At 40.0% G+C, this 22,228-nt stretch overlaps 1 protein-coding gene across 1 annotated transcript in view; it reads left to right on the top strand.

Moving 5' to 3' along the window:
• The window catches only part of DTNB (dystrobrevin, beta), a 371,266-nt gene that overhangs the window by 87,211 nt on the left and 261,827 nt on the right, over positions 1-22,228 (top strand). Inside the window, exons 6-7 of the mRNA XM_006880708.1 lie at positions 9,106-9,211; positions 10,944-11,110. Of these exons, the coding sequence (XP_006880770.1) occupies positions 9,106-9,211; positions 10,944-11,110 (273 nt within the window). The remainder of the gene's footprint in view (positions 1-9,105; positions 9,212-10,943; positions 11,111-22,228) is intronic.

A 22,228-nucleotide genomic window follows, 5' to 3' on the forward strand; every position in this document is an offset into this window, starting at 1 on the left:
TCAAATCAGATCTGACTGGTACAGGAGGATATTGCGCCTCCTTCTCCGGCAGAGCATCTGGTGGATTCGAACCGTGTTCCTCTGGGATTGCAGTGCAGCTTCTTGCCACTAGGCCACCAGAGCTCCCCGAATTTCTCATTTTTAAGAAATTCTAAACTCCCTTGTTAAAAAAGGGAGGAAGGAATCCAGGGAGGAGAGCAGTGAGTTAATGGCATCTAAGGTACTATAGCCAGTCTCTCATTTAGACTAACAAGGCTGGGGAGGTAGGAGAAAAACATACATGTGTCTCTAGGACAAATGTGAGACATAAGAAGACAGAGATAACCTTAATGTTTTCTAGAGGTGCTGGTGGTTTGAGGATGTTTTTCCTGGAGGCAGGCATAATGAAATCATAGACATTTGCTCAAGTGGCTCAAACAACTGGTAAAACGATTAGACATGAAAATCTTGGAACAAAACAATAAAATGTTTAATAATATACTAAGTGAAGAAAAACATTACATGTTATATCTAATCTGCATTCATAATTATGTCAAAATATGTATAAATCTCAAGGGAAATACAGCAGAATTGTGTATTCATTTATTCTAGTTTTAAAAATAAACAGTATTCTGCTATAAAAATAAAAGGAGAAATGTAAAGAATATATTCCACCCAGGAGCAAAACCAAACCAAAACCAATATTCAGACTACCTTTTTACACAGTTACTTACTGAATCTTGGAATGTTAAAGAAAGGAATTCTCTTTCAATAATTCTCAAGCTTTGGTTTCAGCAACTCTTCATACTCTGAAGATTACTGAGAACTCCAAGACTATTTTGTTTATGTGGTTTAAATCTATCAGTGTTTTCATAATGAGAATTAAAATTGAGAAATTTAAAAAAATATTAAATTATTTTAAAATAACTGAAAAAAAATTAAAATAACACTGATAAAATTGTGAGATGTTAGCATATATGTTATTATTTGCTGTTGAGTCACTTGTGACTCATAGCATCCCTATGTACAACAGCTCTGAACTCTGCTGTATCTTGAGCCAATCTCATTGTCTCTTACACACCTACCCCAGTTACTGAGTCAATCTGTCTCATCCAGGGTCTTTGTCTCTTGCACAGTCTCTGTACTTTTCCAAGGATGATGTCCCTTCTTACAACATGCCCAAAGTATGTCAGATGAAACTTCAAAATGCTTGCCTCTAAGGAGCAACTTGGTTTAACCCTCTCAAGGATGAACCTGTTTGTTTTTCTAGCAGTCCATGGTATATTCAGCACTCTTCTACCAGCACCACAGCTCAAAGGCATTGATTTTTCTTCTGTCTTCCATAGCTGTTGTCCAACTGTCTGATGCATAGCAAATAATTGCTAAGACCATAGCCTGGATCAAGAGCACCTTAATCTCCAGACTGACATTATTGCTCTTCAGTACTCTAAAGAGGTTCCTGACAGCAGATTTTTCTAATGCAATTTGTCTTTTGATTTTCTGGCTGCTGTTACCAAGCGTGGTGATTGTGGAGCCAAGCAAGCTTAAGTTGTTAACAATCTCAATCTCTTCACCATCTATCTTGATACTGCCAGTTGGTACAGTTGTGAGAATTTTATCTTCTTGATGTTGAGCTTCAGTTCATATTTAAAGCTACAGTCTTTGACCTTCTACAGCAAATGCCTCAGGTCCTCCTCTGTTTCAGTAAGCAAGGTTGTATTATCTGCATAACGTAGGTTGTTGATGAGACTTCCTCCAATCTTCATGTCATATTCTTGCCCGTAAGGCTAGCCTCCCAGATTATCCATTCTACATGTAGATTGCAAAGGTATGGAGCTAGGATGCCTTCCTGGCTCCCCCTCCTCATAAACCCATTTATTTGGTGCTTACTATGCTAACAGGGAGCTCTGGGGGGCTTGTGGTAAGAAGCTGCTCTGCAGTCTCAAAGGCACATGCTTGAAGGCCACCAACTGCTCTGTGATAATTTTTCAAATTTTCATTTTATATTGGTTTGTTTACAAAGTTCATATACTTGTGTTTCACACTATCCTTAATTCTCATGTGTTTCATACAATCATTGTATATAGCATATTATTGGGAAAAGTAGTTATATTCCAAACAAAAAAATTGAGATTGTTACTATTTTGTGCTTATACAGATTCTTTAAATGTTCGAATCAGTGGAACATATCTGTTAGATCAGTTACAAGATACTGTTTTGGTGAAAACATAGGGAGAAAATCTTGTGTCCCAGAGATACATAGAGGAAACAAAAGGCCAGGTCTGCTGTCATCAGGGCAATCCTAATGAGCAGGACGGAGAAGAACTATCCCACAGGTTCTCCAAGGCTGCACATTTTCACGGAAGCCGACTGTGTGTTTCTCACATGGATCAGCTGGTAGGTTCTAACCACTGACCCTTGGTTAGCAGCTGAGTGCTTTTGCGCACAGCTCCACCAGGGCTCCTACTCACAGAATTTGGAGGAGTAGTTAGCCTTTCAGATGACTGTGGATCTGGAAGACCTGCCATACACTTGTGCAGGAAAGAGTGAGGAAAGCAAGTATTGTCATAGTATTAAAAAGAATTTTGATTTCACAAAAGCCCTCAATAGTGTTTTAGTTGCTGTCCTTTTAAACTTTGCCACTGCTACTGGAGTGAGATGGTATATCATTATGGTATAACAGGATGTTGTTGTTATGTGCCATCAAGTTGCTTGCGACTCATAGCAACCCGATGTACAACAGCCCTAAACTCCGCTCTGTCCTGTTCCAATCGCACTGTCTCTGACACTCCCATCCCAATTATCCTAGTCACTGAATCAATCCACCTCATAGAGGGCCTTCCCCTCCTGTGCTATCCCTCCACCCTCCCAAGCATGATGTCCCTCTCCAAGGACCGGTCTCTCCTCACAACATGTCCAAAGTATGTTAGATGGAGCCTCAGAATCCTTGCCTCCAAGGATCCACCCGGTTTAACCCTTTCCAGGATGAATCTGTTTGTTTTCCTAGCAGTCCATGGTATTCTCAATACTCTTCTCCAGGATAGTAAGTAATAAATGTTGGGGAGGATGTGGAGAAAGAGGAACTCTTATACACTGTTGATGGGATTGTAAAATGGTACAACCACTCTGGAAGGCAGTTTGGCATTTCCTCAGAAAACTGAACATAGAAATTCCATATGACCCAGCTATTCTACTGCTTGGAATATACCCCAAGAAAATGAGAACTGAGTCACAATCAGAGACTTTTACACCAGTGTTCATAGCAGTATTATTCACCATCACAAGAACATGGAAACAGCCCAAATATCCAACCACAATAGAATGGATTGAGAAATTATGGTACATTCACATGATGGAATACTATGCAGCACACAGGAGCAATGAATGATTTTTGTGAATCACTACCTAACTTGGGAGAGACTGGAGAGCATTATGCTCAATGAACTGGGTAGTTCCACAAGGACAAATACTATATAAAACCTTTATTGTAGAATGAATGTGAAGATCCTAGAAGGGGGGGGTGTGGAAGCAGAGAGATCAGGACGGGTGAGGAATGGCATGTGGTTAATCATAGGGTCACACAATTTGGTGGAAGGTATGTGTGAAGGAAATGGGAAAGATCCAAAGTAAAAAACAATTTATAAGAACTTTTTAAATAAGCCAGTATTTTTTTAAAGAATAAAAGTGTTTTTAGGAAGTGCCAGTGTCACACTTGGAGAATCACTGTGCTTGCTCTTGAGAGATGAGGAAATGGACAGTCAAAAATGTGGTGATTTTTCTCAAAAATCACATGAGGTGCAGAGGATAGAGCACTGGAGCACAGCACTTCTGGTTTCATTTCTCATACTTTTTGAGAACCTAGAATTACGGCATGACCTGGAGCAACCTCTGGAAATTGGCCCTGAACATATTTGAGAGAATCTTCTGAGTTATAGAAATATGTTAATTTCCTGTGTGTTTTTTAAAAACCTCCTATTAGGCGAATCAAAATCTTTTTTGGGAGGAGGTGGTGGGGGACACATATCTGTGGTTATTCAGATCATGCATTTGCTTCTTAGTTCCCACTCACTCCCCTCCAAAATGTGCTTTTACTTCTTTTACTAGTAAAATGTAGAAGGACAGTAATACTATACTAATCAGAAACGTTGGGGAACCATTCCCTTGTTGGCCTGGTTAAATATGTCTCCTTGAGCTTGTGGAGAACTCATTTTCGTGGTTATATTGAATGCCACTCTGGAGGTTTATATGCCGAACTTATTTATTGGCTGAATGTTGACAGTAACAAAAAGGAAGAACTAAAAGTTGATGTCTGGAAATCTCATTCAGATCTATAGTTTGATGTCTCTCTCTCTCTCTTTAACCTTTTACTGTGATTTGGGTGAAACTTTACATCATGCTCTGGTTTTCCATTCAACAGTTCATGCATATGTTCTTTGATGTCATTGACTGAAATCCCCACAACATAACAGTATTTTTCTCACTTCTCTGTGTTGAACGTTTGTTATTCTTCTTTTCTATCCTCTGTTGTTTATCCCTGAGCAAATGGTACCCTTTTGATATCATATGACTCATTATTCTAAGGAGTGTGTATTCCCTGGTGTGACTGTTAGCCTTAGAGACCTGTCTCTACTTTAGCTGGAAGTTAAACCACAGGAATGAGTTCAGTTCTGGGGATGAACGACGATTGAGGATCATAGTCTGAGAGGTTTTACCAGTCTGTAAGATCAGTAAGCCTGAAGTTTCTTATAATTTTGAGTTTGGATGCACATTTTTCTTATACTTGATCTAGGACCCTCTGTTGTGATCCCACAACAGGTAGTGATGGCAGCTTGGCACCTTCTAGTTTCTTCTAGTCTCAGGGTTGGGTTTTTATAAAAAAAATTTTATTTTATTAATTTTAATGAACATTTACAAAGATTTTTGGATTTCCATTCATTCATTGTTGCATTTTTCTCCCTGTGGTCTCAGGGTTTTGAAAGTTGAAGTTCATCTGGACCATTAGTTCTTTGGATTGACTGTTTCCAGGCTCCACGATTGTCTTGATTCTTTGCTCTGGATGGAGAGAGACCAGCAGTTGAACCTTAGATGACTGACTGGTCACAAGCTTTTAAGACTCCTATTTCTACTTACCAAACGAGGAAATAGAACATCGTCTTTGTGGAATGTTAATGCCAGTTAATTTTGATGATCTTGAGATTTGGTCCTTAGGCCCTTAATCAAAACTTTTCTAGAGAAATTAATATTAGCATTATAAGTAAATTTATAAAAAATAATTTCTATATTTATAAAACATAGCAAAAGAAGATAAAGAAGCATTAATTTACATTTTAAATTTTTAGGAAAATACAGAATACATTTCATTTTTGCTGATTGTATTTATAGGCTTACAAAATTCTTTGGAGAAGGGTATTGAGGGTACCATGGACTGCTAGGAAAATAAACAGATTCATCCTGGAAAAGGTCAAACCGGGCTGCTCCTTGGAGGCAAGGATTCTGAGACTCCGTCTAACATACTTTGGACATGTTGTGAGGAGAGACCGGTCCCTGGAGAAGGACATCATGCTTGGGAGGGTGGAGGGACAGCGCAGGAGGGGAAGGCCCTCTATGAGGTGGATTGATTCAGGGGCAATTGGGATGGGTGTATCAGAGATGGTGCAATTGGCACAGGACAAAGCAGAGTTTAGGGCTGTTGTACATAGGGTCGCTATGAGTCGCAAGCGACTCGATGGCACATAACAACAACAGCAACAACAACAAGCTTTTATTTTAAATAGTTTCTTTCCCTTCTGTTCTGTTGCACTTAATTGTATATTTATATTAAGAGACATTTCCCATGCCTGATTCTTCATTATAAGCTAAATGTTCATTGGCTTTCTGAGTTTGTTTTAGATAGGGTTAGTTATGAGATGGAACACCTTTTAGGAAAATCTTTATTTAGCCTAGTTGAATAAGCATTTCTTCAACTTTATCTGCATTGCAATGTTGTTGTACCATCAAGTTGAGTTTGGCCCCTTGAGACCCTGTGTATAAGAAACCTGAACCCTGGCCCAGCCTGTGCTATCCTCACCACCTCTGACACACTTGAGCCCATTGCTGTAGTCACTATGTCATTCCGTCTGATTTAGGTGATAACCTCCTAATGTTGCCATCCTCAGACAGTCCTTTAGCACAGATCTCAGCACCGTAGCCCTCTCCTCACTCAGTGCTGGTGTGCAAGCAAGACCTCAGCTTGCTTCTTTCACAGGTTTTCATTACCCCTCTTTGCCTTCTACTCTTACCTCCTTTTTCTCTTCCTTACTTACCAGTTTCTCCTTTTAAGAGTCATTCTTGATAAGAGAAGGAGCTTTGGTGGCTTAGTGCTAAGGAGTTACACTGCCAACACAAAGGTATACAGTTAGAATCTACCCACTACTCTTTAGGAGAAAGATGGGCGGTCTCCCATGTAATTTACAGCCTCGTAAACCTGCTGGAGGGTCAGCTATGAGTTGATTCCAACTAAACAGTACTTAACAGTATCAACTACTTAATAAGAATGATTTCAATCTATATAGCCTGGAATCACAATTTCCATGCTATAGACTGATGGGAACCACTGGTTGGAAACATATCATAGTGAAGCAGAAAATCCTAGAAACTTCTGTTTTCCTGATTAATAACCCAGTGACTTTGTCCTTTGGTTTCTGTTGTGGTAAGTATAACTCCCCTGCTCTCAAGACATTTCCTCAGGTGTCTGAGGCTGAAAATCTTTACAGGAGGAGACTGCGTGTCTTTCTCTCAGAGAGCAGCTGGGAGACTGCATCTTTAGAGCTCCTCATGTTAATTAGACTAGACGTGCTTCCCATGAAATCTTTAAAAGACTTTGATAAATTTCAGGAGGGGAAAAAAATAGAAAAGATAAAATTAGATAGAGCCAACCTAAAGATTTTGCCACCCAATTACAAATTAGTTTTTCTTTTAACAGTGTTTTATTTGCTTTATCTCACATACTTGGGACATGTTGTCAGGAGGGTCCAGTTCTTTGAAAAAGACATCATGCTTGGGAAGGCAGAAGGTCGACATAAAAGAGGAAGACCCTCAACAACATGGATTGACAGAGTGATTGTAACATTGGGTTCAAGTGTATTGGAGATGGTAAGGATAGCACAGGATATTCAGATCCATTGTTCATAGGGTGCTATTAGATGTCAGCTTGACAGCACCTAACAACATATTTAATAATACACATATTTATATATATCTGTAGGTCATATAATAACATTCTATGGAACACATACTTTTGTAGCCTATTTTTCACTTCAAGGAAAATTCTGGGCTCGAGAACACAGTTTTTTGGCAGAAGGATGGAATTCTGAGAGTCCTTTTGATCTTACTTCTCCCCAGTTTCCAGCTCCTAGCTTCCTGGATGTGTGTCTTCTTAGTGTTTGCCCTTATGTCTCTCCCTTCTTTTATGGTAAAAATTTAAGTGGAGTCTTAGATGTCCAAGTTGGAGCTATGGAACCCCCACTATGTCTGATGTTACCAGATTGATTTTTCCTTTCCCTTTTGAGCTGGAAAGGGGCTCGTGGGGGAGAGGAAATAAAAAAGAAAATCCATCATTTTAGAGTATTGCTGACTGTCTGTTCTAATTACTCCATATCAAAAGACGAATTGCGTTGGGGAAAGTCTCTTGTCAGGGACCTCTCTAGAGTACTGAAGAGCAACAATGTCAGTCTGGAGACTTAACGAGCACCATATCCAGGACATGGTCTTTGCAATTACGTGCTATGCATCAGAGAGCTGGACGGTGGTTAAGGATAATAGAAGGAGAATTGATGCTTTTGAGCTGTGGTGCTGGAGAAGAGTGTTGAATATACTATGGACTGCTAGGAGAACAAACAGGTTTGTCCTGGAGAGGGTAAAACCAGGGAGCTTGTTGGAGGCAAGGATTCTGAAGCTTCATCTGAGAGACTTTGGGCATGTTGCAAAGAGGGACTAGTCTTTGGAGAGAGACGTCATGCTTGGGAGGGTGGAGGGACAGCACAAGAGATGAAGACCCTTGTTGAGATGGATTGACTCAGAGACTGGGGTAATGAGGGTAGGTGTGACAGAGACAGTAAGGTTGGCTCAGGATAGAGCAGAGTTCAGAACTATTGTACATAGGGTCTGTATGAGTTACAAGCGACTCAAAGGTGTATAACAACAACAACAACAACATGTGTAAAACAATGACCTCTTGCACTATATTCACACTTAGTTTAGAAGGGAATATATAAATATATATATTTCAGATTCTCCATGAGAATAGATGATTGTGTCCATGTTTCACATTTGTTGTTAGGTGCCATCATGTTAGGCAGGGCTTATTATAAACTTATTTAAAAGAAAGGAGAATGAAGATAGGACAGAAATGATTGTGAAAAATGCACTTTAACTGGAGAGACGGCATTAATTGAAGGAGCCCTGTGGCTCCTTGGAGTCTTAGGATCTGATCTCACCTTATCAGAACTATCTGTGACTTTGTCAAACTGCTTGACTACTCTGAGCTTCTGTTTCCATGGCTGTAAATGAGAAAGTAGTTAAATTATGTGTAATAAGGACTTGCTTTTCACTTGTATTATTCATCTTTTCAGAAATTACTTACTACATGCTCTTTCATGCCAGGCACTTACTTCTCTGAATGCTAGACATGTAAGAGACAGTGAGCGAGTTGTAGCCCCCTGCTCACCTTGGTGTAATAATCAGTTGTGAGCTGACTGTGACTGGAAAGTACAAGTCATCATTTGAAGGACTAAGTTCTAGGCCTGGCTTTGCGTCTAATTTGGATAGAACAGTTTCAAGCCATTTAAATACTTCCTTACTTTCTCATTTGTAAAATGAAGATAATAATACCTGACTTGTTTACTGTAGACTCTTGGTTCAAGACTCAAAATAATGTTTGTGGGAATCCAACTGATTCTAATAATGGTGTGCAGTATAATACAGTTTTGTAAGAGGGTCTGTAGTACTACTGTAAAGAGGATATTATTTTCCTATATTTTAATATGTCATTTACTAAAGATAAGTTAGAATAATCCTAGGTTAACTTAATTGTTATCTATGAGAAATGTTTGAAAACTTCAAGTGTGTGTTTTCTTCCTCTTTTCACAGAAAAAGATAATGCTGAATATGTTTTTAGACACGATGATGGCTGACCCCCCTCCCCAGTGCCTTGTCTGGCTCTCTCTCATGCACAGGCTCGCCCATGTGGAGAATGGTAAGTGGAACTTAGTTCAATTCCTCACACTCCAAGATATGTATAAGCTGCTTATTTGTAAACTTCTTTGCAGTGTTCACTGACAGTCACTTAGGAGCTCTGGTGGCCTAGTGGTTAAAGAGTTGCGCTGCCAACTCAAAGTCAGGTGATTTGGACCCACTAGTTATTCTGTAGGAGAAAGATGGACAGTCTCCTTCCACACTATTTACAGCCTCTGAGAACCTGCTAGAGGGTCAGCTGTGAGTCGGTTCTAGCTTGACAGCATGTAAGAACTAGTACTCCATTACCGCTCCGGGGCTTTTACTCTCAATAGAGGAGCACTTATTTCTTTAAAAATTAGGGGTGGTATTTATTATTTTAGACATGCTGCCAAGAAGTAGTAATGTTGAGTCATAAAATGTTGTGGCTCCAACCCTAGGTTCTTAGCTCAGAGCTCAATTTTTGTTTTGGTTTGGGTTTTTGTTTTGTTTTGTTTTGTTTTTAAATTATAAAAACCTTAGTTTTGAAAGTCAGATAAAATATCATAGCAATTACTAAAACTATAATTATTTTTGAATCATTTAAAGGAAAATAGATAAGATATAATTTAGCACGAGTTTCAGATGTCTTCATTTCCCTTCCATTTATTATTTTTACATTGAGTCTGCTCTTGGGATTCTTCCCAGTCATTTGACTTAAGTCTTTGTTCTACTTTGAATTGAAATAGTAGTTATCTCTTAAAACCAAAGACCCACTTGCTGTTGAGTTGAAACAGTTCATGGTATAAAGCACTTGGCTGCTAACCAGACAGTTGGAGCCTGTCCAGAGCGGTGTCGCTGAAGAAACCTGTGGTGACCTCCTGTCCCCCGTCTAGCCCCTCAGGACTCCTGAGCACTGTTCTGCTCTGAAAAATGGCCTTAATTATGTCTTGTTTTTTTTCTGCTGCCTGCCTGCCTTCTTTTTTCAGATTGTTTGAGCTTATTAAAAGAACAATCTTGGTTGTTGTTGTTGTTGTTGTTTGTTTCTTAATACAGCCTCCCTTCTCTCAAGGGAGATTGCCTGGCTGTATTCACTTTGCAAATGAAAATAGGGAAGAATGGCTGGAAAGCTGTTAAGAAGTAGTTTTTTCCTTTCCTCCTTATAAGAATGAAGTACGTAGTTTCATTCTTTTTACTTCTCGCTTTACTTTTTTTTTCTTTTCCTTTTTAATATTCCCGAGGCACGTCGTTTAAATTCACCAGCTCCTCTGCAAGAGAAAGATGGGCAATCTCCTGTGTGATTAACTGCCTCTGAGAACCCACCAGAGGTCAGCTGTGGCTAAGTTCAACTCAACAACAACAACAACAACAATAATAGCATGACTTTAATAAGGGATCTCTGGTGGCCTGGTGGCAAGAAGCCACGCTGCAATCCCAAAGGCATGCAGTTCAAATCCACCATCTGCTCCATGGGAGAAGGATGGGCAATCTCCTCTTGTAGGAGTAACTGCTTCTGAAACCTTATTGGAGGTTCAGCTATGCATTGGTTCTGACTCGATGATACACAACAATCACAGCAAATGACTTTCACTCACAAGCGCCTCAGATTTAGGATTATATACTTAAACAACTAGAATTTTTTAGTATGGATTAAAACAGCCAAAAGTTTGAGCAGGATTTTGGGATAGAGGTTGAAGTTATGATGTGACAGAGTTACTGTGCCTCATGTGACATCCTTTCTCCCATACCCTTCTTGCTATTTCCTCTCCTTCAAGTCTTCCATCCTGTGGAGTGTTCCTACTGCCGGTGTGAGAGCATGATGGGCTTCCGGTACCGATGCCAGCAGTGCCACAACTACCAGCTCTGCCAAAATTGCTTTTGGCGTGGCCATGCCAGTGGCCCTCACAGCAACCAACACCAGATGAAGGAGCATTCCTCTTGGGTAACTGTTTTGTTTCTCAGTCTGCGTCTCACTGCTGTCAGTCTTCTTGCATCAGTCACAGCTCCCGGGCCAGTTTCCTGATAGAGGCCAATTGAAAAAGGAAGAAATGTGATAAAAGCTCAGTACTGACATTTATGCTGGAGGTGGCAAAAATATCATGCAGCATCACTTGCTTATAAAAGTAGAGCTAGAAAACCCACAGAAATAGAGGTTAATTGATTGCTTTCAAAATGATCCTTTATTTAATAAAAGTGAATGTTACTATACTCCTCACCCAAAGTGCAAAGTAAGCTCCTTCTCATATTAAGTTTGTATAAGAGGTATCTCCCAGATGCTTGTTGTTCTGAGCGTTGAAATTATTTTGCCAAGCAAATTAAGTTTTCTTTATGTTTATGAAATTTAAATGTTGAAAGAACACTGGATGAAATAAAGGAGTTTAGTCTTTGCCTTTCTAAGATTGGGGGAAACACTGTATTTGATAATCATTCCCTTATAAGAATGTATCCTGACCTTTGAAGGAGTCATTTTTAAAAATTATTATTATACTTGTTTATTTACAAAATTCAAATACATTATTTTCCAGAACAGATTCTTTCAATTTTCTTCATCCCTCACCCCCTCAGATTGTACAACCCAATGACTAGGAGGAGTCTTTTAATACCAGTTTTTGGGTGGAGTTGATGTGGGCTTTTTCTTTTTCATCATCATTTTTCTTCCATTCTTCAATTTATTTCCAAAGTTTTAAAAATGCCATACTTTTCTTTTAAGTTGTTACAGCCTTTGTTTTGAAACAAAACACTACCGTAAGCACTACAAATTATATGAGGTCAGCTGTGTAATTTGTGTTCTCAATTTTTTTAAACCTGGTGATCCTACTGGGTTTCTGGTATTAGTTACTACAATAATTATGTATTTTCCTCACTTTAAATCTTTTTAAAATTCAGCCAAGAAAAGGTAAATAACCTCAAATTAAGAATTATTTAAAAACAAGCTTTAACTTAAGTGTATGCTTCATATAAATCTGATAGTGTTGCAGATTTTTTAAAATAAGTAGGTTTTCAGTTAAAATTAGCCATAAAATTGTGTTAAACTAAACATCCCATGCTAAGTCTTGTCTTGTGAATTCCAGTAGGATTTATTTGAGGAGTCATTGTTTTCATTCATAACAAAAAAAAGTCTAGTGATTTTTCGTTTTTGTTGAGTAAGGTAATTTTTAGTAGATTCTTTGAGTACAGTACTGCACTGCATTGACTTGTTATTTATTACTTTGCTTCTTATTGAGGGTGGGTCTCTTTAGATAGAGGTAAAATTTTGTTCTATTGTCTTTCATAATTATTAGATTAGCTAGTATGTTTTTCCTGAAAATAAGCCTTCTAGATATTAGGACTAGATGAGACCTTACTTTGAACCATCTCATTTACCCATTCTATAACACTTTGAGGGAGCTCTGATGGCCCGGTAGATAAAGGGTTGTACTACCAACCCAAAGGCACACAGTTCAAATCCACCAGCTGCTCCTCTGGATAAAAATGGGCCGTTTCCTGCCATGTGACTTGTAACTTCTGAAAACCCACTGGAGGGTCAGCTATGATGGCATATACCACCAGCACCAAGAATAGCAACAATAACACTCTTTACATGTTAAACAGTTTGTACTTTATAATACACAAAGCTATTTTTCATGTTGTTGTTGTTGCTTGCTGTCAAGTCGAGCATGACTCATAGTGAGCCTTTGAACAAAAGGCCTGAAGCCCCTCTACAACTATCATCATTTATCAAAGTTCATAGAGATTCAAGAAGAATGTTGTTTAGTAAGTGGAAGAAGCTGTGCTGCAATCTCGAAATCATGTGATTTGAGGCCACCAGCTTCTCTGACAGGAAGATGAAAGGAAGATGAAAGGCAGTCTTTTCCCGTGTAATTAACTGCTTCTGAAAACCTGTTGTTGTTGTGTGCTGTCGAGTCGCCTGCGACTCATAGCGACCCTTTGTACAACAGCCCTAAACCCTGCTCTATCCTGTGCCAATCGCACTGCCTCTGACACACCTACCCCCATTACCCTAGTCACTGAATCAATCCACCACATTAAGGGTCTTCCCCTCCTGTGCTGTCACTCCACCCTCCCGATCATGACATCCCTCTCCAAGGATTGGTTCCTCCTTACAACATGTCCCAAATACGTCAGATGAAGCTTCAGAATCCTTGCCTCTAAGGAGCAGCCCAGCTTCACCCTCTCCAGGATGAACCTGTTTGTTCTCTTAGCAGTCCATGGTACCCTCAATACTTTTCTCCAGCACCACAGTTCAAAGGCATCAGTTCTCCTTCTAGCATCCCTAGTCATTGTCCAGCTCTCCAGTGCATAACAAGTGATTGCAAAGATACATTTAAAATTTTTTTTATTAAATTAGAACAAGCATACAGAAAAGTATACAAATTTTGTTTTCTAATTTGAACTCATTAACACTCATCTGAAATAGGTCTTCCCTCCAACTATTGCTTTTATTTCAGCTTGGTTCTTTATTTTCATTAAGCCCTTCATTTCTGGGCTACTGACTTAAAATCTTAATAAAAATGAAACTCTTCAGCATGCATAGTTTTGAAATGTGGTAATTCAGATTATGACTATATACGTTGTATATTGCAGATATATACTCAGGATGTTTCATCCCTGTATGTGTGTGTGTAACTTTTTTAAAGTTAGAACATTCTTTGAGCAGTTGCCTTGCTCTGTAAGGAAGACCTGAGGGAACCCTTGAGGTTGACAATGGGTAAAGAGATTTCTACCTAACAAGAAAATGTGTAGACAGTTAAATAGTAATTTATTTACACATTTGCTAATGCAAACATGCTATTAAAACATACTAATATTTTGAATAGATCTTTCTATATGTTTACATCGAATGAATTTAATATGACTTTAGCCAGCTTGTTTATGGATTTGTATTGTATACATGTGTCGTGTTTAATGCCTAGAAGTATATTTTTATCTTCTTCAGAGTTTTTGTTTAATGTCATAGCTAAGTCATTAGTTTATTGTTAATTAGTCACTTATAGTTTATAGTTATTAAGTCATTAGTCATATAGTGTAAGTCATTATTTTTTTTTTAGTCCCTGATTCAGTTTGCCTTCATTATAAAACAAAAAAGCCATATGGTATCATGTCTGTGGTTCAACTTGTCAACACATTTATTCTTGCGTTCAGAGGATGCTTTTGAACACCTGCTATTTGCCAGGCACTGCTTTTTTTTTTTTAGGATGCATCTATGAACAAACTAGACAAAAATATGCACTGTGAACATAGCCTTATTTTTGAGAGACGTGGGAAGACAGCACAAGTACTTCTCCAGTATGGGCATTTTCCCATTCTTGTTGCACCACACACATTTCTATGGCATTTCTTGGCCCCTTTGTATGTGAGTGGGACCCTGTTCTATCAGCAGAATGTGGACAGAATAATCTGTGTCTTCCTAAAACATGGCTGTTTGTAGAAGCATACCTTATCTACCTTCTGCCCCAGCAGGATCCTAAGGAGGGTTAAAACATAAAAGAAAAGGGTCAGAGAATGAGAGGTTGAGAATGTTGTCATACCAATCCATTTGACTGTGGTGGGAGCAGGGTACAAAGCTCTGTGCTGATTCACTATGGTTTGAGGAATTTTCATAATGTAGTTACTATTGGGGGTTGGATTCTGGTATGAAAACTTGGAGTTTGGTGGCATTGTGTCAGAGCAGTTGGATGGCATGATAAAGAGGAAACACATATTTGAGACGGGAAAGATAAAGCCATGTTACAGTACTAACCACTTTGGAAAAAGTTTGGAATGTGGAAGGCACATTTCATGCTGACTTAGGTCAAGATGTTGAAAAGATCCAGAGCATATAGTGATGTGTGTTGGCTGTTAATGGCAAAGTATTACAAGAAATAAATGAGGACAAGAAAGAGTGGTCTAGATTTTTCTTAAAAAAGTTAAATTGGGTGGGATAAAGAGAGGGCCACTATTTTGGGTAGTAAAAGGAGAAATAGGCTGCTTCCAGACCCCAGAGGATAAAAAAATATGAGTTGAAGAAAGTGTTGAGCAGCAAAAGCTTAGTGAACGTTCCTGACCGGATGAGGGGAGCAGCCTCTGCTTCTCGCAGTGGTTCCTGTTCCTGGCTGCGCAGCAGAATCACCTGCAGAGCTTCTGATTTCATTGTCGTCCGTACAGAAGGATTTTGAAAACATTTCCCAAATGATCATATTGTGGAGCCGCAGCTGAGAACCGCTGACCTGTTATTGCATATGGCCTCCAGGTGGCTGCTCTCAGCTGAAAGAAAATGCCAAGGAAGTAACAAAATAAATTAGGCTTAAAAATTATGTCTAGGAAAGAATTTTGTTTGTGTGGTTATTGCACATAGAACTGACTGGAAAAAAAACCAACAAAACACCCCACCCCAGATCAAAGACCTGCTAAGTTTCTAAAGGAACTATGTTGTCAGAGAAACCATGAGCTTGGACTGAAAAAGTCCTTGACTTTTGCGGCATAAAACCACTTTCTAAAATCCAGAACCTGGCTTGGCAGGAGGTGGGCTGTGAATGCTGTGTAGCCCCCAAGGAGGGCATGCTTCTCAGCGCCTCCATCTCTGGAATATTGGACAAGAGTGGGTAAGGGCGAAACTACAGGGTTGCACAAGGTGGAGGGAGTGGAGGAAGGAAATGGGAAGGATCTGGGCCATAAGACAGGGCAATGATGGGCAAGGTCCAGTGATGATTAGTTTTATAAAACATAATGCATGAGAATGATTGTATGAAACACAATGTGAGTGAAGATTAGTGTGAAACACAATATATATGAACTTTATAAACAAACCAATAAAAGAAAGAACCTCCTGTTCCTGCTCCCCCGTGTATATGAGAGTGGGAAGAGAATGATGCACATAATTGCCTTTTCAGGTCTTAGATCTTGACAGGAGCTGTGGGTCTGATGCATTTGTGTGTGGATGTTGAGTAACTATTAGATAAACTAACTGTGAGATTGGGCGGATCTTTGGGTATTCTTTCTTGGGCCAGCAAGGGGATTGAGTATGTTACCTATGTAGAAAAAGAGGCAAAATAGGTATTTGTGATTAGAAGTACTCATCAATGTCTGTGTTCTCTTTTGTTCTTCCTGTGTCTTCTGGAGCTTCGATGACCTACTGGGTAAGGAGTTATGCTACCAACCCAAAGGCAGGTGGTTCAAATCCACGGGAGAAATACGAGGTGTCTCTTCTTGTGTGATGCAGAGTCTCAGAAAACCCACTGGAGGGTTAGCTATGTGTTAGTTCCACCTTGATGACAGTGTGTTGAGTTGTTGATGTCTTCTTGGGCATTATCACTAGATTATAGAACTCATCCTTCTTGTACCTGGAGTGGCCACATGACTGGTTCTTACCATTGATTTTGTTTGGAAATGATATATGTAATTTCTGAGCCAAAGTATTTTCAAGCAGGTGGCATGACTTCTCCATTTTTTTCTTTGCACAAAGACACCCACAGTGTCCTGGTGGAGTGGGAAGGACTCCAGGGAAACCTGCATTCAGGAGCCCTGAGGTGGAAGGAGGCTGGGTTCCCAGATGGGTGGAGCAGAACTCTTCTGCACAATCTCCAGGAGACGTTGCCATGAGTTAGACATCAGGAAGAAGAAATCAGGTGTGCGGAGATGAAGAGATAGTAAATACAGAAGTCATACAGACCTTGTTGATAAAGTGAGATTTGAATAAGAGCTCAGACATCTGGCAGTAGACATCTGGGGAAGAGCAGAAGGCGTATGCAGTTTGCCTGTGAATTGCAGAACAGTAAAGACGCTAATGTGACCAGAGAGCATGCCGGGGAGAGAGGCGGGAGAGGAGACCAGGGAGTGAGCGAGGCCTTGCTGAGCACGCTGAGGCTTTGACTTTTACTCTGCATGAAATAGGCGTCTTTATAGGATTTTGAGTAAAAAATAAAATAGCCAAAACATTTGGTTCCTAATAGGAACAGTCTCGATACCTTATAAGGAGTAAATAGTGAGAGGAAGAGTTAGAAATGGATCTTTAGCAGAGATGACTAATAATTGAAGCTCAGGTTCAGTAGGATGGAACAGTAGAGGTGAAGGTGTATTTTTATATGGATAGGATGCCACTTGTGAGAGGGGAAAGGTCAAGGCAAACACAGATTTTGGCCTAAGGAGCTAGAAAGAGGAAACGGCCCTTGGCTGAAATGGAGAAGACCGTGGATGAAGCATGTCCAGATATTAAGAGAAAGAGTTCAGGTTTGCATGCATTGAATTTGAGTTGCTTGTTAGCTATCCCTATGAGGTTGTTGAGTAGTCCATTTTATGTGTGTGTAAAATTCAAGAGATAAAAGTATGAGTTTGAGAGGCGTGTTTAAAACCAGGATATCACTTAATGAGTAAGTATAGATAAACAAGATAAAAAAGAGAAGAGGACTAAGAACTGATGCCCCTGACATTTTCTAACATGAGATCTAGAACAGAAAGAACCTTCATTGGGTGAAGCAAGCTACAAACCAGAACGCTCAGGTGGTGTGGTCTGGGGGAGGTTGAGCTAACCAGAAGGCAGCAGAAGGTGTTTTGAATCACCTGTGGTTCCGCAGGAGGAAGAGGGACCATCGCCTCCTGTGGGATTTATAGCCTCTTAATCTCATAGGAGGGTCAACTAAGAGTCAGTTCCAAAACTCAACAGCCACGTGTTTTTCAAAGAATGAAAATTGGGAGCGTGTGATGCCCTGAAAACTAAGAACAAAGTCTTTTTAGGAAGTGACAAACTATGTTGGATGCTGTGGATAGTCAAGGAGTTTGACAATGTGGAGATCATTTTAATAAGAACAGTTTCTGTGGAGTGGTGGAGACAAAACCTAATTAAAGTAGGTTTAAGAGAGACAAGGAAGAAGAGTGGAAACAGCAAGTATAGACAGCTGTTTCAAGAAATATTTCTTTCTGACACTGCTTTTAATAGCAATTCTTAATGGGATTTTAGGGGATCCAGTCAATCCCATTGCTCTGTTTTTCTGTGCAGGATTGCAATGAGGAGTTAAGCAGATGGCAGTCTATTTGAAAAAGTTATTTTAATTGGGAGGAAACAATGGCATTGCTAAATTCACTGCCACTGAGTCACTTCTTTTAGTGACTGTTCTTGGGCTTCTTGATGAGAAGGCTGTAAATCTTTATGAGAAGAATCAGCCCTTCTCTCTCCTCAGAGCTGCGGGATAAAACCACTGGGAAAAACTCCCCAAAACAAACCCCTGATTTTTTTTTTAATTTGGCATCAAAACATAACACACTATACTATCAGAGCCCCTTATGAAATTGGTAGTAACTCCTTAATGGAACATACTCCCACTAACTGCTGACCTTTGCAGCAAGAAGTAGAGTCTGAAAGCGTAAGGTTCTGAAGAGCAGAGAAAAATGTGTAGGATTTTCCAATTCTAAGGAAAATATGAACAAGAAGATACTAGATATGCTCAGGTCCTCCCCCCAAAGTCAACAAGTCTGAAATTAGGAGAACTGAGAGGGAGGGGTAGTCCTGCGAAGAGTCTTTCCACATGGAAACAAGAATTTCCATTTTTTTTTTTTTATCCTGAAATCTGCAAGGATCTATTAGTTACCTTCTGTGAGACAAGTGTAACCAGAGTGCTCCTTGGAGGCAAGGATGGTGATACTTTATGTCACATACTTGGGCATGTTGTTAGTAGAAGCTTGATGGGAAAAGACCTCATGCTTGGAAAGGTGGAAGGTCAGCAAAGGAGAAGATCCTCAGTGAGATGGATTGACACCGTGACTGCAGCAGTGGGCTCAGTGTATCAGAGGTGAAGACAGTTCAGGACAGGGCAGGATCCACATCTGTTGTCCATTGGGTTGCTGTGAGTCATAGTCAATTCAATGACATCCCACAACCTTGCCATCAGGAAGACTATGGTATGTATGTGTGTATGTGTATATATATATATAAAGCATTTTAGTCAGCATTGCTGCCCAACAAATCACCCCAGTGTTTAGTGACTTAAGATGACAATGATTCTATTATGCTCACAGGTTTGGTGTCAGGAATTTGTATAGCCAACATGGATAGACATTTCTGCTTCTTGATTTCTAGGGCTGGGATGCATGAAATGATGACCCCAGTGGCTGACATTATCTGGAGGCTCCTTCACCCCTATGTCTAGTTATTGTCCTGGGACTTTACCTACATTTGGAATCTTGGTGTGGCTTGTACTTTTCACTGCTTGGTGGTTGGGCTTTAAGAGATCTGATCTGGAGCGGAAGCATCTGGGGAGCATGTGTTCTAGGAGAGCTAAGGGAAAGCTCTGTGGCCCTTGGTGACTTGGCTGTGGAAACGAATGTAGTCACTTCTGTTAGTCACAAGCGAGCCCGCTGGCCCACATTCAAGGAGAAAAGAAACAAAGTCTATGTCAAAGTGCTGTGGGGTGGTGGTAGTTCTACAGTCACTTTGTAGGGGAGCATGTGCAATAAGTGGGACATATTATTGTAGTTTACCACACGTAGTATAAAGCCTAGTAATCTGAGCAAGCCTTCCTGTGTAAGTGGTTCATTTAGCCCTGTTGTTATTGTGTGCCATCAAGTCAGAACCAACCCATAGCAGACCCTCCAGAGGTTTTTCAGAGGCAGTAAATCGTGCTGGAGTTGATGGCCTAGCTTTCTTCCACAGAGTAGCTGGTGAATTTGAACCGTGCACCTTTGGGTTGGCAGCACAGCTCTTTACCACTAGGCTATCAACGCTCTTCTTAGCCATAGAGATCATTGTGGTTTGCTACAGAGTTATACTTTAAAAAAAAAACAATTTATTAAGACAACTAAGCATAATACTAGGATTTTTTTAGTGCATTTAAATGATTCCGATTTGGAGGAAGGTTTTAAAAATACGTTGTATATAAATAGTTTGTTTTGATTACTGGAAAAATTATTTCATTTTTGAAAAACTAATTTTGTTGTCGAGACTGTACACAGAAGAACCTACACTGAGCACTTCAGTTCATCTAGCTGCACAGTGCATGTGCAAGTCATCGACACTGTTGCATTCTTTTGAATTGGACATCCATTAGCTTAGGGCAGTATTTTCAGGGAACAGTCCACCCTTCATGGCTTCACAAAAGTCTGGAGTTTATGAGAATGTTAATTTCTCTGGTTTTTTAAATCCCTTTTGTTCAGGATTCTTCTAATTTTGTATCACAATATCCAGTAATATTCACCAGGCACCATCCAGTTCTTTGAGACTAACTAACGGCAAAATTGTTAAAATGATTTTTAAACTTAATCTTCCTTGACTATAGACAAGGCTTATCAGCTACTCTGATTCCCTGTTAGCCTTTCTTGACGTGTAAGGGAGCTTAGCCTGCCCAGTGCAAACCTCCCACGGGCGTCTTCCACCCAGATGCTTACTCTGGTCTTCATTGTGTCGTTGCAAGCCGTTGAAGAAATTCCTATCAGTAGTGACCCTGTAGGAATCAGTACTACTGCCCCATGGAGTTTTCTAGGCTGTAATCTGTATGGGAGCAAATCCCCAGGTCTTTTCCATAGAGTTGCCGGTGGGTTTAAAATAGCAACCTCTTACTTAGCAGCTGAACATGGAACCATTGCTCCATCATGTCCTCTTGACCTTCACTTTACCAAACTGGCCTGCCTGGCTGATTCCCACCTGGTCAACCCATGACAAGGGTGAGTGTGTGTACAAAATATATTTGTACCACAGATAAAGGTCCCTAAGTGGAGGTCTAACTCAAAACTCATGCTCAACACCATCTAGTCAGCTTCCTCCTTCAGGGTTACCTGACTGAATATAGAAAGATGAGGGTACTGCCCCTCTTTCTCTTCAGAGCTGCTGGTGGATTGTAACCACCAGACACTCGAAGCCTTTAGTTAAATAGCTAGCACTACTTGCCACTAGTTAGTTGTTTATGTAACTGGCTGATGCTATAAACATTTTCTATTTTTCCCCAGCAGAGGGCAGACTTCGCCACTGAAAGAACTTCTACTAGGGATGATGAAATATTTGGAATTTGTTTAGCAGTGCAGTAATAGTACTACTTAAAAAAAAAAAAGTTAGTGGGAAGTTGTCCATCAATGTCTAGTGCAGTAACTTGGAAATTAATGTTAGCCAAAAGAAACTATCCCGTTTTAAGGAATCAAAATGAATTCCTTTAAAATTGACCTGAAACAGATATGATTTATCTTTGTCAGAACCAGGATTTAATTCCATGTGACTAGAGCTCCTCTGATCACCTGTTTTGATTTTAAAAAGATAAAATTCATTCACTGAGGAAAAAAGGCATACTTCTTGGCCATGATTTTGTCTCTTGTCACACATAATTAAACAACTACTTTGTGCAGTAGTCCAAATTCAGGCAAGGCGATTATATTTTTAAAGTGCAAGTCAGTAATCTCCACTTATACGCAAGTTATGTTGTTGTTATGTACTGTTGAGTTGGAACAGACCCACAGCTAGCTGATCCTCCAAAAGGTTTTCAGAGGCCGTAAATCTCACAGGAGAAGATTGCCCATCTTCCTCCCATGGAGCAGCTGGTAGATTAGAAACACATGCCTTCAGGTTGACAGTGCAGCTCCTTACCACTTGGGCCACCAGAGCTCCCCCTGAGCAAGAAGAGATTTATGCACATGAAGATAATAACATCAAAATCTACAGAGTCTAGTTTTTTAACCGAATGCCTTCATCCTCTTGGAGAAATTGAGGTTTTGCTGAGGTGGTGTCCACTGTGGTTCTCGCCTCTGTTCTGTTGAAGCTGTGTCACAAAGGGACACTGTCACGTGTTTCCATTTAGGACACCATCATGGTCTGTAGTTCGTGCCCCAGCCCAGCCTACTGGTTGTTGCTCTGTACTGTTGAGTCGGAAACCACCCATGGCAGCAAACTTTCCAGAGGGTTTTCAGAGGCTGTAAATCACATGGGAGGAGACTGCCCATCTTTCTCCTATGGAGCAGCTGGTGGATTTGAACCAACTGCACAATTCGTTACGGCTGTTAGGAATGCCATTGCTTCATTAGTGAGCTGCCCTGAGAATCAACTGATTCCTTAAGCATTTCCTCCACTCTTTGCCGTAATTGAAATTTGGCTCTTCTGGAGATCTCCTGT

The sequence above is a fragment of the Elephantulus edwardii genome, unplaced genomic scaffold (assembly GCF_000299155.1).
Source record: "Elephantulus edwardii isolate Elephantulus edwardi_28Jun2011 unplaced genomic scaffold, EleEdw1.0 scaffold00009, whole genome shotgun sequence".
NCBI lineage: Eukaryota > Metazoa > Chordata > Mammalia > Macroscelidea > Macroscelididae > Elephantulus > Elephantulus edwardii.